The sequence below is a fragment of the Bidens hawaiensis genome, unplaced genomic scaffold (assembly GCF_021521415.1).
Source record: "Bidens hawaiensis isolate Kalapana, Puna unplaced genomic scaffold, B.hawaiensis_p1.1 tig00017252_1, whole genome shotgun sequence".
In the NCBI taxonomy this organism is placed as follows: Eukaryota; Viridiplantae; Streptophyta; class Magnoliopsida; order Asterales; family Asteraceae; genus Bidens; species Bidens hawaiensis.
In genome coordinates this window covers 350,008-365,768 of record NW_027492614.1, presented here as the reverse complement: position 1 = coordinate 365,768, position 15,761 = coordinate 350,008, and the positions used below count along the sequence as shown (strand labels likewise).

At 32.2% G+C, this 15,761-nt stretch overlaps 2 protein-coding genes and 1 pseudogene across 2 annotated transcripts; 1 reads left to right on the top strand and 2 right to left on the bottom strand.

Moving 5' to 3' along the window:
* Window positions 1-1,603: 1,603 nt before the first annotated feature.
* LOC143553501 (delta(12)-acyl-lipid-desaturase-like) lies at window positions 1,604-2,860 on the top strand (annotated as a pseudogene).
* Window positions 2,861-4,360: 1,500 nt separating this feature from the next.
* LOC143553507 (uncharacterized) lies at window positions 4,361-10,331 on the bottom strand. The gene is made up of 5 exons (XM_077043494.1): window positions 9,536-10,331; window positions 6,118-6,147; window positions 6,038-6,042; window positions 5,920-5,946; window positions 4,361-4,588 (listed from the first exon to the last, which is right to left on the bottom strand). Exons 1-5 carry the CDS (start codon window positions 10,329-10,331, stop codon window positions 4,361-4,363), a joined length of 1,086 nt encoding a protein of 361 aa, XP_076899609.1.
* A 105-nt stretch (window positions 10,332-10,436) lies between these two features.
* On the bottom strand, window positions 10,437-12,971 carry LOC143553506 (uncharacterized). The gene is made up of 6 exons (XM_077043493.1): window positions 12,716-12,971; window positions 12,128-12,569; window positions 11,762-12,007; window positions 11,354-11,445; window positions 10,776-11,251; window positions 10,437-10,634 (listed from the first exon to the last, which is right to left on the bottom strand). Exons 1-6 carry the CDS (start codon window positions 12,969-12,971, stop codon window positions 10,437-10,439), a joined length of 1,710 nt encoding a protein of 569 aa, XP_076899608.1.
* Between the last annotated feature and the right edge of the window lie 2,790 nt (window positions 12,972-15,761).

The window sequence follows — 15,761 nt, the reverse complement described above, 5'->3', positions numbered from 1 at the left end:
AATCATACATATATTATGCCATTTGATACCTAAAACTTTATAAAAGAATAACTAAAATAAAACATATAAAGTTATAAATTCTCTAGCTAGTTTATTAATTTTATATAATATGTATGTTAAAATTATATTTTTTGTCTTTTATAAATCAAAAATTGTGAAATACAAAATAAAAAAATAATAAATAAAAAACTAACAAAATTAAAGGAGCCCGGCTCGAGCTCAATTTTTCTGCTTGATAAAATAAATGAGCCGAGCTCGAGCCAGCTCGATTAAGTTTGAGCTCGAGCACACTCTAGCTCGACTCAACTCGGCTCGTTTATAGCCCTAGATGTGGTTGTAGAATCATGAAATCGATTATGCAATATAAAACAAACCAGAACCTTTGTTGTGATGATACTAAGAGCATTCCCATCATATCCTCAAAAATTATGTAAGGAAAGTTTGTAAATTATAGGGTGAGGTTTTGAGTGGTTGTGAGTGTAAATTATAGGGTGAAAAGAGAAAATGTAGTGATTTTTTTGTAAATTTGGGGAAATAAAGTTTGCATATATTTATTTTTTAATATTTGTTTGAATTGGTTGTGTGTAGAGGAGAGAAAAAACTGTAATGATAAAAGTATAAAAAATTATTATTTAATTAAACATAAGAAAAAATTGTAATTTTTTTAATGTAATTATAAAGATGAGAATGCTCAAATATATATGATACACCAATTGATTTATTTAATACAAAAGCTCGAGCTTATTTACGTGTAGAATCTTCACCAATGTAACACAAAGTAGTTTAGAGTAGTTTTGGGAATCCAATTAAAAGAGGAATATTTTCTAAATTCTCTTACATAATAAAATACTAAACTACTTTTTGTTTTAAATCAATAAAATATAAGACATAAATATTACAACTTTGTTATTTTAATTAATAGCCATATATCAAACACAATTAATGGCCATGATTAATTTATCACACTAATATCATTTCTCTTCCGAATCATCCTTTAAGGACTCTATTAAATAAATTTGTCTATAATTTAACTCATAGTCAATTTTTTAGTTTCCTTTCTGAAAAATCATTTGTACTCGTAACTTAAGTTCAATAATTTTAAAACATCTTAAAGATATTAATATTTCTACCACATGTACAACACATTACCTTTGCCCCTTGTACAGGTTTGGCTTCATACCCGCTACATCAATTTTAAACTCAAAAATCTTTGTAAACAGTCATTTATACTTTGAGTCAATGGTTATAGTCTCATAAATGAATAATAATTTTACTTTCATGTTTATTAATATATTATTTAATTTTTTTATACTATTTAATATTTTTTAGGAATTGAGATAAAGAAAAACAAAAAAGAAAAAAGAAAAAGCAAAGTATAAGAACGAAGCGTCCGAACAAATCGTGAAATCGTTTTCTAACAAAGAAGACTAAAAACTAAAAGAATTGTCAAAATGTTTTGTTATCGAAGACTAGGTCATGATTTAGATATTTAGTGAAAATTTCATTAAAAGAAAAGTATACCAAATTTAGAATCTATTGCAGCCACTCAAAGTTGATACTTGACACTATAAATAAGCAAGTGCACTCGGTGTTAGATGAAAACTCCCATCAGCCATTGAAACGAGTTCTAATTGTGAACGAATAATTTCTTTACACAAATTAATTATAAAAATTAATGGGTTCAAAAGCTTGTGATGTTATCAAAAGAGCCCCAACCTCAAAACCTCCATTTACACTAGCAGATATAAAACATGCCATACCACCCCATTGCTTTCAAAGATCCTGGACTCGATCCTTCTCGTATCTGCTAGCTGACCTTACAGCAGCCTTGATCTTCTACGTCCTCGCAACGACTTTTATCCCACACCTCCCCCACCCTCTTCCTTATATTGCCTGGCCAGTTTACTGGTTCATCAAGGCTGCGTGTTCATGGGCATTTGGCTTATCGCTCATGAATGCGGCCACCATGCTTTCAGTGACCATGTGTGGCTCGAGAATACTATTGGCTTGGCTTTACACTCATTCCTCATGACACCTTACTTTTCATGGAAAATAAGCCACCGTAGGCACCATGCGAATACCGGTTCCCTTGACCATGACGAGGTGTATGTGCCAAAGACAAGATCAAAACTTAATGCCTCTGCGTTTTACTTCGATAACCCAGTCGGTCGAACGCTAACTCTTGTTGTGAAACTCACTCTCGGATGGTACTTATACTTGTCCGTTAATGCTGCGGGGAGATCTTATGATAAGTTCGCTAGTCACTATGATCCTAGGAGCCCCATTTTCTCGGATAGCGAGCGGGTCTTGATTCTGATATCTGATATTGGACTCCTAGGTTTTTGTTATTTTTTGTACAAAGCGGCAATGATTCAAGGGTTTGTATATGTTTTCTGTGCCTATGGAGGCGCCTTGATGGTCATGAACGCCTTCCTTGTGACCATCACATACCTTCATCACACTCATCCTTCTTTGCCCCATTACGACGACTCCGAATGGAACTGGATGAAAGGCGCATTTGCTACGGTCGATAGGGATTATGGAGTTCTAAACAAGGTGTTCCATAATATTACTGATACACACGTGCTACACCATTTGTTCTCATACATTCCTCATTATCATGCCATGGAAGCCACAAAAGCGATTAGGCCGATTCTTGGCGAGTTTTATCAAAGGGACAGCACTCCGATTTTGGTGGCGTTATGGAGAGAATCCAAGAATTGTTTGTTCATTGAGCCTGATGATCAAAGTGATGAACAAAACAAGGGCATCTACTGGTACAAGAATAAATATTGAACAACCATGCAAATTAAAACGGGAGATTTAAAATAATATAATATATGGAAGCTGTAATATTCGTGATTCGTTTTCGTCCAATCAAATGATGTAGTTCCTTGTAATTGTGTTTTATTATCTATGTTCAAGTTAATCTTCAGTAATGAAATCATGAAGAAACTATAAATATATTCATTCAGTATATTTTTTAAATTAAATATTGAAAAGTTATTTTTAATATGCTATATAGGAAGAGTAATAAGTAGTAGACTAGTAGTTAAGTGATTTGTATGAATCTTTAGGCATGTCAAAGTGGGAAAAATAAGAAATATATCGACATTTATGTAATATAATAAACATTGTGGAATTGGATCGTAAATTAAGTTGGGCTGAGTAATATATAAAACTGAGTGTTGATTACGAAATAAACTTAAAAACTCCAAGTAACTCTCTATATGAAAATAAAAGATACAAAAGATTATACTAATTGAAAAACGATAAATGTAATTAATTAATAGCTTAATCAAACAACGGAAAATATAATAATGTGCATATATATTTTATTAAAACAAGTAAGTTGTTTAATCTATATCTATAATATATATATCCAAAAATCTTAGGTGTCGCGATGTGGTCGCTCCCCCATTTTTTGGAGTCACCAGATTTGCTTGATTTTTAAATTGAGGCTTCTCATGCATTTGACCCGAATTCATGGGTATGGATCTTATCAAACCCAGATATTCCTTAAACGGGTTATAACATCTCATTAAAAAAAATTGTTCTCACCAAATTATTGACGTAAAAATCCTATAAAATAGGATATACTAAAAATTAATATCTTATTTATTTTAATAAAGATATATATATATATATACTATTTAAATTAAAAAAACCAATTTTATAGTAAAAAAAATAAACGGGTTTTGGGTCTCATCAAACCATAAGTATATTATTAACTTTCATAAATATTATTTATAATTAAAAAAACCAATTTTATAATAAAAAAATAAACGGGTCTTGGGTCTCATCAAAACATATAGCTTTTAAACCGGGTTATAATATCTCATTTATTTGTGAAACAATTTATCATCAAACCATAAGTATATTATTAACTTTGATACAATAAGAAAAATATAAATTTAAAAATAAATAAATATTAGAACAAACAATATAAAACAACCCCCGTAATACGGGGGATAAAACTAGTTAAATAATAAAGTTTTGAAAAATAATACTAATCATATAAAAAATATGCATTTATTCAAACAAACAAAAATAACTAATCATATAAAAAGTATACATCTATATCTATATATATAATATAAATATGTTTAGTTGAGATTTATGATTAATGAAAAGAGAAAGATGCCAAATTAGAAAATAAAAAGATTCTCAAATTCTACTATGCATATTTCATTCATAATCTCAAACGTTAAACATGCATGGTTTTTTAAAGCCTTTCAAGAAAATAACTAACATCACCACTATCTAATAATAATAATTAAAACATAACAATATTAATCCTAATAATTAGTAACTGATGGATCCATGTTTCCCACTACTCTCAATGTGCATGGAGATTATGTCAATGGGGAGAATCCTTTGCAGGACTCGAGTCCATGTTTGAAACTGTCTTTGTCGAGCCGCGATCGACCCGAACCGCGATCGAAGCCTGCCACACCCCTACACCACCACCGCCAGTATCCGCCGCAACACCAAATAAAAAGGCTCCCAACATCTCCACCAAAACCCATACCATCGGCCCTTGCAAACTCTCCAACCCCGGCCCGAAATCAAACACAGTTACTAAGACCTGTTATTTGTAAGGTTCTTTGTAACTTCTTAAGTCTTAACTTTTGATTTTAGCATGAAAAAATATAATATGAAATTCTAGTCTTCTCGTCCAAATTGCTCTCCGGCTTAGTTGTATCTCAACTGGATTATTTGATTAACGATTAGGTTCGTATCACGTATATTTTGTAAATTAAATATTGAAAAGTTATTTCTAATAGGCTAAGAGTTACGGGTTTTATAAGTAGTTAATAAGCTATCAACATGAATCTTTAGGCATGCAAAGGACAAGAAAAAATATATGACATTTTATGTAATTAACTACATAAACATTGCATTTTGTATCTTTTGTTTGATGTAGTATTTGGAATTGGATCATAAATTTTGTGTTTCAAGATTGAGTAAATGATTACAGAATCTAACCTATATAATAAAGGAATCCATATTTTGCCAAGTGTCACTCTATTTTTATTTTTTCCCGCTCAAAATATTAGGATAATATTGTTACACTATTATTATTTTAACATTTTAATTTATCTTTTTACAAGGAAATATACTCAAAATATATTTTGAATTGTATCTTTAAGTTATTTATGTAATATATAATTTTTTTCTTTATTCTTTTTTATTTTTAAATTATTCGGACCCGTGAATACACGGGTTTTTAACCTAGTAAACATTAAATTAGTCCCAAGTAACATATATTTGCGAAAGAATATTTCTATAAATGCAATTATGAAACAGTTAACAGTTCCAAACTAAATAAATTAAATAGTAAAAATATTAAATTGTATTTTAGAAAAGGTTATATAATACAATAAATAAATATAAAAATAAAAGTAATTAATATTCATCTATAAGACTATTAACCGTTGACCTGAAGTGCATTCAAAAAAATACTGAAAATAAATAAATGTTTACTAAAACATTTTAAAATTGATATTGATGGAGAAGGTAGGAAGTCAAACTTGTAGCTAATATGTGGTCCATGTTGCAGAAGTGCAAGGGAGCGTAGCCAAGGTCACTAGCAGAAAGGATTACGTAGGAGTGGATGGAGTCATCCGGTTTACCACAGTTTTTCTTGAATGTTATGCTAGGGTATGGACCCGCGTGACACGCGGGTGAAAGAACATTGTCACTAAAAATAATAAATTTAAACATACGATCAAATTAAGATAATAGTTGTTGATAGTTTGTTACAAAAATATTATCAAATTACATTGTCCCAAAATTTAAAGTTAAAATTTACAATAACTTAAATTAAAGAGTACCAACAAAAGACATTAACAAAACCACTAAACAGGTTCTTGATAATTGATATTAAAACATCAGCCAAATCTTCAAAAGTTATACCAACACAAACTTCAAATTCCTAAACACCTGAAAATTTTTAAAAACAAAACAAAATTTCATTAAAATTAATTTAACATAACAACATGTTTAATAATTAATAACATCTAAGCGTTGTTACTAAGTCTAAAAAAATGTTGTCAATATAATTCTTTTATTAAATCTATGAACAATATGTAATGTAAAGTATTAATATATTACCTTCTACTTCATAATCGGACAACAAACTTTCTGAATAACAATCATAATAACTTTGATAGTGTAAAAAGGTCTTTAATATCTACTACTTGTATTAAATATAACAACAATACGAAAAGAGTTATATTTTACCTTAATGTTCGTCATCAGACTCAAAATTGTCGGGAAAATCTTCATAATCACTCTCATAGTTAGAACATTCTTCTAACCATTTGACCTTCGAACTAACCTCAGTTCCAACTCAACATGCGCAAGTTCTTTTCTTGCATTTGCTAACTTTAACACATCAAGCTCTCTCAACATCACCAAATCATCACACAACAATAGTTGTTTCGGCTTAAAATTCTTATACTCTCCATTCTCGAACCAGACAACAACCTTGTTTTGATAAGGGTAAAAGAACCACTCCCTTACATGTTCATAAGGTAAACCCTTGTAAGGCCCCATTACCGGTAGCCCTACTTTAACGTTGGATTTACTCATAAACGCAGTTCTAAATATCAGAGTTAACAAAAACTTTCGCGGAATAATAAAAACTTCATCCATAACATTTTTCATAACCATCAAGTCATGTCTTATAAAACATTCGTAGTCAATTAAAACAAAACATAGTCTTTAAAACATCACAACATTTCTTCGAGATGCCAGTATCTTCGATTTCCATGCCATGTGTCTTCAGTCACGCGACTGCCTCAACCTATTTGCCTGCGTGCATACTAAAAGTCAGCTATGCTGAGTGAGTTCTAGTTAATTACGTAACTTACTTTTCATACACATATACGTGCCCGAAGGTACGCATTACAACATATCAAGATCAGCATTCGTCCATACACATTCATATCTAACCATACATTATAAAGGGTGTTTCACCCTACATACCTCGGATATTTTTAGGGTCCGGTACCCTCCATCCTCGGATATTATTAGGGTCCGGTCACCCTTCATCCTCGGATATTATTAGGGTCCGGTCACCCTTCATCCTCGGATATTATTAGGGTCCGGTACCCTTCATCCTCGGGTATTATTAGGGTCCGGTACCCTTTCTTCCCTAGCTTCACACTATACTTGTCCTTAAATATTTTTCCTGACAATACGTGCAATCTCCGAAGAGCGTTCACGTACCATTAACTTATCATACGTACATTATGCATACATCATAAATATTCATACATACATCTTATCTTACATCATACATAGCAATCACGTCTTTAGCTACCACCTGACGGTACATGCAATATCCGAAGATCGTTCACGCACCATCAAGCAATCATCATACATCCATCATACAAGGCATACACTTACCACTTAAGGTAAGTGTATTAACTATCACATCGAGTATGCACACAGCCCCGAAAACATAACAAGGAAGTGGGGCTAGAAACTCACCTCAATGCGGTTGCGTTCACCGTTTACGGTTATTCCCTTCTTGAGCTGTGCCCGACTAACTATATAATAATTATACGTTTCAGTAAACTATCACTACACATATCGCCTTTCTAGTTTAATTATTACCCTCAACGAACGGGGGTCCGGGGGCGGCGGGGTTCTAGGGGCGGCAGCCCCTAGCGGGGTCCAAGGGGCAGAGCCCCTGGCTTAACACATTTTCCATTAGGATTTTGAATCCTTAAATAATTTGCTACTTAAAGTCCAAGGGCTTCTTTGTAATTAAATCGTTCTTTTCTAAGTCCAGGGACTGTTATTGTCATTCAGTTAAACTTCTAATTCGTTATTGGTTCATAGCGAATTGGATTATCCTAGCGAACTGGTTCTTATAACGAATTGAACCCTTAACGAACTGGAATCCTTAACGAATCAGTCCATATAGCGAATTGGACCTTCTAATTCGTTATTTCTTTTAACGAACTAATCATAACGAATCAAGGGTAATTCGTTACCCTTTTCCCTTAACGAATCAGAGACGAATCATAGACGAACTAGAGCTAGTTCGCTGTGCTCCCTTAAGCGAATCAACTAACGAATCACCTTCAATTCGTTAAGTCCCCATAGCGAACTAGGGTTAGGTCAGGGAATGTCAGAACATTCCCTGACATTCCTTATCCTCGTACCACTATTCCGGCGCCGCCTTTGCCGGAAAGCCGCCGGAAAACCGCGAACACGTCGGAAAAACGAGTTTTAACTCGTTTTTCACCGTTTTTCGTCCCGTTCGATCCAGATCTGAGCTAGGGTGACCCCTAAGCTCATCATAGGTTTGGTTTATACCCGATTCCACCCGGATCTCATGACTTAAACGGTTTAACGGTGTCAGCTCGTCGTTTAGTGACCATAACTAACGGATTTAAGCTCATACAACAAAATACTATCATACCTTGGGTCGGGATCCGTTTCTTCTTCTATATTTCGGCTAGAGAGAGGCTAGAGAGAGAGAGAGAGCTTAAGTGTGTGTGTTTGAGAGGTGTAAGGGATATGTGTAAATGAATTAAGTGGAGGATTAAGGGTATATATTTTTGATCATGGGCTTAAGCCCATGGTCTTTCCTTCATTCCTCCATAACCCAAGTCCATAACCCATATCCATTTACCCAACACAAGTCCATCTCGTATTCTTTTCAACTAAACCGATAACGACCCGCTATAAAATAAACGAACTTTATTTTATTAATATAACCGAAAGTAGGATGTTACAACCCTCTTGATAAAGATCATGAAAGAAATTATGTAAAACATTTATCAAATTTGTTTCTTGTTGACATGGCAAATTCTTCCTAAGACCGATCTGATGTATCTGATGTTTCAACTGATTATCGAACAACATGACTGATTCAATATTATCTTTTTCTAACGTTTCTAAATTGCTAAATACAAATTGATACTTACGGAATAGTTTACAATACCTCCAGTTCATAATCGTAGCCATTATCGGAGTTTAGTTATGTTGAGAAACTTAGTATTGTTAAAGAAGAAGAAGAAGAATATGATTAAAATGAAAAATTAAAAAATAGATATAAGAAGTGACGGTTTTATTGTTCCAAGAAAATTAATGATGAAATCTATCTAGTTATTATAATGTATAGTTACCCTATAGTTAATAATATTTAATTAGATTGTATGATAAATATCTTAAATAATTTAAATTAAAAAGTAAATATTGAAAAGGTATGTTATAAAACGAATTTAAACAAACATGTTTATATTAAAAATAACAAATTATTTATAATTAAATAAAAAAATTAAATATAGGATACCAAAAAAATATTAAATAAAAAAAGTTAAGTACAAATGTTGTAAAGTATAGAACAAAATAAATTACATTATAACCATTACATTTATTATGAGATTCCAATTGAATTACATAGGAAATTTAAACAATTAACATTCTATGTTTTCAAAAATCTCCTTGTACACAACATTTGTTGTTTTATTTGTAAGCTTTGATTCTTTGTCGAGTATCAATAACTTAATACCATCTTGACTCTTAACTCTTGACAAAGCTACATAAAGCTGACCATGAGAAAATACTGGATTTTTAAGATACAATCCAACTCTTGACAATGATTGACCTTGACTTTTGTTGATTGTCATGGCAAAACATAAGCAAATAGGAAACTGTTTCCTTTTTAATTTGAAAGGAAGTTTCTTATCAGTTGGTGTAAGGCTTATTCGACTAATTAAAGTGCGATATCCTATATTCGTACCAGAGACAACTTTAGCTTCAATTACACGCCTACCTAGACTAACGACTTGAAGGCGCGTTCCATTGCATAGACCCTTTTTGTGATTAATATTCCTTAATAGCATGATGGGAACACCAACTTTAAGAACCAACCTACGATTAGGAATTTCTGACATCTTTAAACCATTTAACAAATCAGAGGAATACAACTGTGGATCAACTGCGTCGGAAACGTCTTCAGATTCAGCCAAACTGTCGGAACTTAAATACTGGACTTCGTCACCAGGAAAGAGGGCTAACATACGTTCGTTAATTTCTTGAACAACCTCATTCAAAGGTGCAAGCAGTGCGCGATCCTGAAAGTAAGTAAGTTCATTGAATCTATCTAATATATCAGGATATACAAACCTTATTAAATCACCAATGGGATCAACTGAGTTCAATATCAACAGATCGTCTGGAATATCAATAACCGACTCTCCGTCATGTGGACCACCGACGGTTCCTTGACCTATGTCTAACAGCCAGTCCGCAAACTCTTTGATGTTTTCAACGTCTGAAGATCGACATCCAACTGTATGCGTCATGTTCTTAGTTAGTTTAAGAACCTTACACTTAGACCAGATATATGAAGAATTGATGCAAGCATTGACACATTCACTGCTGGTACCATTAGTTAAAACGGGCAAAATTTAACGAAAATCACCACCAAAAACAACAACCTTACCTCCAAAAAGTGTTTTGGAAGTATTTTCATAATCACCATTCATAACATCGTTTAAAGTTCTATCTAAAGCTTCAAAAGCATGCTTATGAATCATTGGTGCTTCATCCCAAATTATCAAGCTTGTCTGTTTCAATAACTCATAGACGTCTGTATTTCCTTTAACCTAATTATAAGAAAAAAGAAAAAAATAAATTCATAGCATAACCTTTTTAAAGTGAATTTATATTCGAATAACAACTACAACGATATATAATAAAAAAAACTTTTAATATTAAAAGTAACAAAAAGTATTTTGTAATGTTACCGGACAGATGGAATCTTCGGTCAAATTAATAGGTATCAAAAATCTCGAATGTGCTGTTCTTCCACCCTCCAACAGCAAAGAAGCTATCCCGCTTGAAGCAACATTCAACACAACGTCTCCCTTTGACCTTATAGATGCAGATAATGTCTTCCATAAATATGTTTTTCCAGTACCACCGTAACCATACACAAAAAACACGCCACCTTTTTTATCAACCAAAGCGTTCATTATTTCATTATAAATCCCTCTCTGTTCATCAGTTAACAAATCAAATAGATGATTAAATTCGTTATTCATGGTCTCTGTATCATATGAAAGCTCTTCCACCATCAACGGGTTAGTTTCTCTTGAAATTGTTTCTATATCTGGAAAAGGCATTTGTTGATGTCTTCTAAGAGTTGAGTTGTTGCAAATTAAAAAAATTTTAATTTCCAGGAGTGCTAAGTTTTTTAGCTGCTCTTCATTAAGAATCAAACCTGAGATAAAATTAATAAGAAAATAAAATTAATATAATATAAAAATTAATTGATGTTAGATTTCAGGAATAATTGAAAAGATTAAATAAACATAAATCTTACCAGGGTTGTTTTGATCTTTTTGTTGTTTGTATAGAATACCGTCAACTAAAAGTTGCCAAGTACTTTCCCAAACAAAATGAGGTCTAGATAAACTATAAGTAATCAACATTGTAGCAAATAAATTCCTTAAATAATGTCCGGTAGAAGTGTGACTTGCTTCTTCAATTGCTTCTATGTATTCCTTATCATCATCTAAAAGACCTCTTTTGTAACATGCATCTCGAAAAGTTTCACACACAACTCCATCAACTGTTCGAATATCTTCAAAACATTTAGGCCCTTTAACCTTATTTAATAATATTCGTAGATAGTAAGCTTCGTCGAATGCGGCTAGAACAACATGAACTCTACCGATTGCAAAACCCCTCTGCCGAGGTTCCCATTTACGACTTTTTTTTCCAAACATACTTTGTTGGAAACTCAGCATATGTGAGAGTCTTTGCAAGGTCATACTTCTTATTACACTCAAACCAACCGGTAAACATGGAAGAAGCATTGGTTGTTTTGTTTAAAATATCTTCAATATCTTCGTTAGCACCATATATTACCTGTTGTTCACCGGGTAAATGAAAAGCAAGCCTCATAACAGACGGAAACCTATAATGCACGTCAAATGCGAATATCCTCCATGCAGCCTCGCATGCAGACACATATCTGCAATCTTAAAACGTTTTGATTTCATCTAAATTAGGATCTTGGTTATCACCATTTTTATTTTGTACAAGCGAAATTTTTGCTCGGCCTGGACCCTTATTAATGTATTTAAACAAATACTTTATAGATCCATCTTGATTGCACCACTCAATGTTAACATGTGCTTGAAATTTTTTTAATAGAGTCTTATTGTATGGAACGACAGTTCTATTATCCATCATTATATCTGACTTAACAACATATTGACCGTTATCTCTTCTTTTGTATACCGGAAAACCGTTTGAATCAACAGCTGTTTCATCATTAAAACTTTTAGGAAAATTTTTGGAACATCTTTTGTTTACCATGCAGGTGCACTTCGGGTTAGCATCACCACATGGACCGTGAATCATATGATCAGATACAAGCTTGTATAGGTCTGGATCACTGTCTTTGTTTGGGATCTCAGCAGAAATAAATTTATCTACATCTTTTGGATTATGAATCTTGTTACCCGGATGCAAAAATATGCAAATGTGGGCATGCGGTAGACCCCTTTTTTGAAACTCTATCGTGTAAACAACTGCAATAAAGATAATAAAAGTTAATATTCAAAAACGTATAAATATTATTAACATTTATAACATACAAGTAGGTCTTCTATTATAATTGTATATTCATAGAATTAAATAAAATTAGTTGCTTGAACCATTCCAAACAAAGGCTTACCATTCACCAATTTAATCATTGCATCAAGCTTGAGCTTGAAAAGCTGACATAATATATCAGGTCTATCTTCCGAGTTTAACTTTGTATCCTTAAGAAATCTTTTAACTTCTGGCCAATTGGGATTACATGTTATTGTTATGAAAAAATCGGGATACCTGAACCATCTACAAAGACACATAGCGTCTAGATAATTTTGCATCATATATCTTGCACCGCCAGTAAATGAAGATGGTAGAATAACACGTTGACCAGCCATTGAAACATTAGTATTTCCAACAGCTTGCATACCTCGTAAACTTTGGTAAGTATCGCACCTAAGTTCATGTTGTTTACCTCGTATAAAATGTAATCTTTGAGCCTCAACATCGTATATTTATCAACTAAAATTTGCTGAAACAAACGCCTACCATTTAACATGGTTGAAAACATATTTGGCCTATCTTGAATACGATAAGCAAAAAACTCACGCATTGTAACCTTCTTGCGTGCTGCGGTTTATGAAGACGAAACATTCTTATGAAGTATATTAACCTGATAACCATCCTCACCAAAAGGATGAAATAACGGGTATTGAAGAGGTGTATAAGATGGATGAAGTTCACTGATACGCTTTAACGAACCAGACTTCTTCGTAACAATTATATCTCGATTATCAACAGCGTCACCAATATCGCCAACGATTAAAGCAGCAACTTCAGAACTGGATGGTAAGTTATATTGTCTGGCATCATGCTGTCTTGTTCCAATAATACACAACTTCAAATCTAGTTGAGGGTTTTCTTCAAAACAATCTCGTACCATTCGATTAGCTTGGACCAAATGAATATTTGAATCTAACATTGTCTTAAAATAATTAATAATATGCTTTTCTTGGTCATCGACCTTTGAATTATTTTCACTGCACATAAAAAAAAAATATATAGTTTGATTAAATACAATAAAAATTAAACTAAAACAAAAATATGATAACTAAAGTAGAAGAATATAGTTAAGGTATTTACCCAAATACATGTTGACGATTTGAAATCTCGTTTTCCGTGTCATAAATGTAAAGTTGAGAAAACTGTGCTTTACGTCCATCTACCGGTAAAAGAGTTCCTAAACAATGATAGTTTTCACCGCTAAGTCGAAACGTATAAGGCGCATTGCCTCTATTTATGGAATGGTCAATCTTTCCTCCCATAGACGTAAACGAAAACATCGAATTGAAACGTCTAATGTTTTTCAAGAAGTACTTGCTGATGGCGGTTTCACCACAAAATAATTGAAGATAACTTTCATCTGGTTGTCTAAGATCGGGAAGTTCGACTTTTCCATTAAAACAACAAAGGGAAAAAGCTCCTTCTTCATTAGTATTGCTTGGTCTGTTAACTTCGGCTTTCCACAACAATGCATTGCAACTTGGATACATAACGGATTGATTTCCATGATCAAGATATTCTACAGAATAATATATCATGATATGTAGTTACTTCGTGTAGATAAACACATAGTAATTGATTAAAATAAAAATAGCAAATATATTTTATACCTGATGATATTCCTTTATAAACATCTAAAACATTTTGATAACCAACAAATGTAGCATGTTCACTTAAATTAGCCATAGTTATAGGTACTATAGGAGTTCTTCTTCTTGACCTTCTACGAAAGGTCTTAGATGACTCAGGAATATCATCAACAACACAAGACGTGTTTGATCCTTCGTGAATATTACTTCCAAATATACGACCTGTTAATAATTAAATAAATAAAAGTAATTATAAACGTAGTAAAAATTATTCCGACAAATATACATTTCAAAAAATTAGACGACCATTAACATGTAAGTCTAACATTTATTTAAAAAAACTAAAAAAATATGAGAATAATACTTATAAGGAAAACGGAATATACCTGAAGAGGTATTTTGTAGAGCACTTTTGTTCATGTGAACTGAAGCAGTTCTTTTGGCATCTAAAATTGATCTTCTTTCTTTCCTTTTGGACGCAGCAGAGATCACAAATGTTGTACATGTTTCAGGATCTTGAAATTAAAGGTAACAATATCAATATTTAAGACTAAGCAAGTGTTTAAAAACCGATGAATAAATTTAAAGAGTATATTTAGTTGTGTGAAATACATTTAAATACTTACCGTTATTTATAAAAGTTGAAGTTGTTGATGGAGACACATTCTCCTTATTAGATTGTAAACGTGTTACTTGTGTTGATGAGGTAATATTTTGCAAAGTGTCGAAGATCCGATTAACTGTATCATTTTACATATTAAACATAAACATGAGAAAGAATAATTGATAACCAAAATATATAGTGAAAAAATATTTATTAACATACCAGGGACACAAGAATTTAGGGAGGAATGTGTTGTATGCGGATTAGAATTTGCAAGAGAAGATAAACTGTGGATATTATTTTCTGAACATAAAATCGGTCTATTAGAACCATCTGAATTAAATAGAGTAAAATTTAGTTTCCATTTCCAAAAATGTTTTACTAAAAAATAATAATGTATTAAAGTTTACATACTCGGGATTTGGTTGGCGTTGTAAGTTGAAAACTGATTTCCGTTTAAATGATATGGTAGCGTGACAATCGGTGTTGCTTGATAATACATGTAATTGGTATTATTGGAAATGATAGACAATGGTAAATGTTGACTTTTGTCTAAATTTATACATAATAAAAATTAATAAATTACCATTATTGGTTATTAAAAATAAATATAAACCATATATAAGTGCTTAATTTTAAATAACGTATAACCAAAACACAAAATACCAGAGGAGTTCTTCTGCACACCATTTTGCTTACTGTCAACCGAAGCAGTTCTTTTAGCATCTAAAATTAATCGTCTTTCTTTCATTTTGGAAGCCGCATGATTCACAGATGGTGAACATGATTGAGGGTCTTGAAATTAGAAAGTTAATAATATCAATATTTAAGCAAAGTAAATTAAACTAAAAAAGATTTGTAAATAATATATATAGTATATTTTTTGTGTAAAATGTTTTTTATATACTAACCGTTGTTTTGTACATTCGAAG

Bases quoted from the DNA above. Each gene is read 5' to 3' on its own strand.
- LOC143553506 (XM_077043493.1), bottom strand. From the start codon at position 12,971: ATGGCTGGTCAACGTGTTATTCTACCATCTTCATTTACTGGCGGTGCA. The intron at 12,570-12,715 runs GTAAGCCTTTGT...TCTTTATTGCAG, and splicing joins AATGATTAAATTGGTGAATG to TTGTTTACACGATAGAGTTT. The intron at 11,252-11,353 runs GTAAGATTTATG...ATTTTATCTCAG, and splicing joins AAAAGATCAAAACAACCCTG to GTTTGATTCTTAATGAAGAG.
- LOC143553507 (XM_077043494.1), bottom strand. From the start codon at position 10,331: ATGACGCATACAGTTGGATGTCGATCTTCAGACGTTGAAAACATCAAA. The intron at 6,148-9,535 runs GTATTAAGTTAT...ATTGTTATTCAG, and splicing joins AAGAGTTAAGAGTCAAGATG to AAAGTTTGTTGTCCGATTAT. The intron at 4,589-5,919 runs GTATAACTTTTG...TACAAATAACAG, and splicing joins GGAATTTGAAGTTTGTGTTG to GTCTTAGTAACTGTGTTTGA.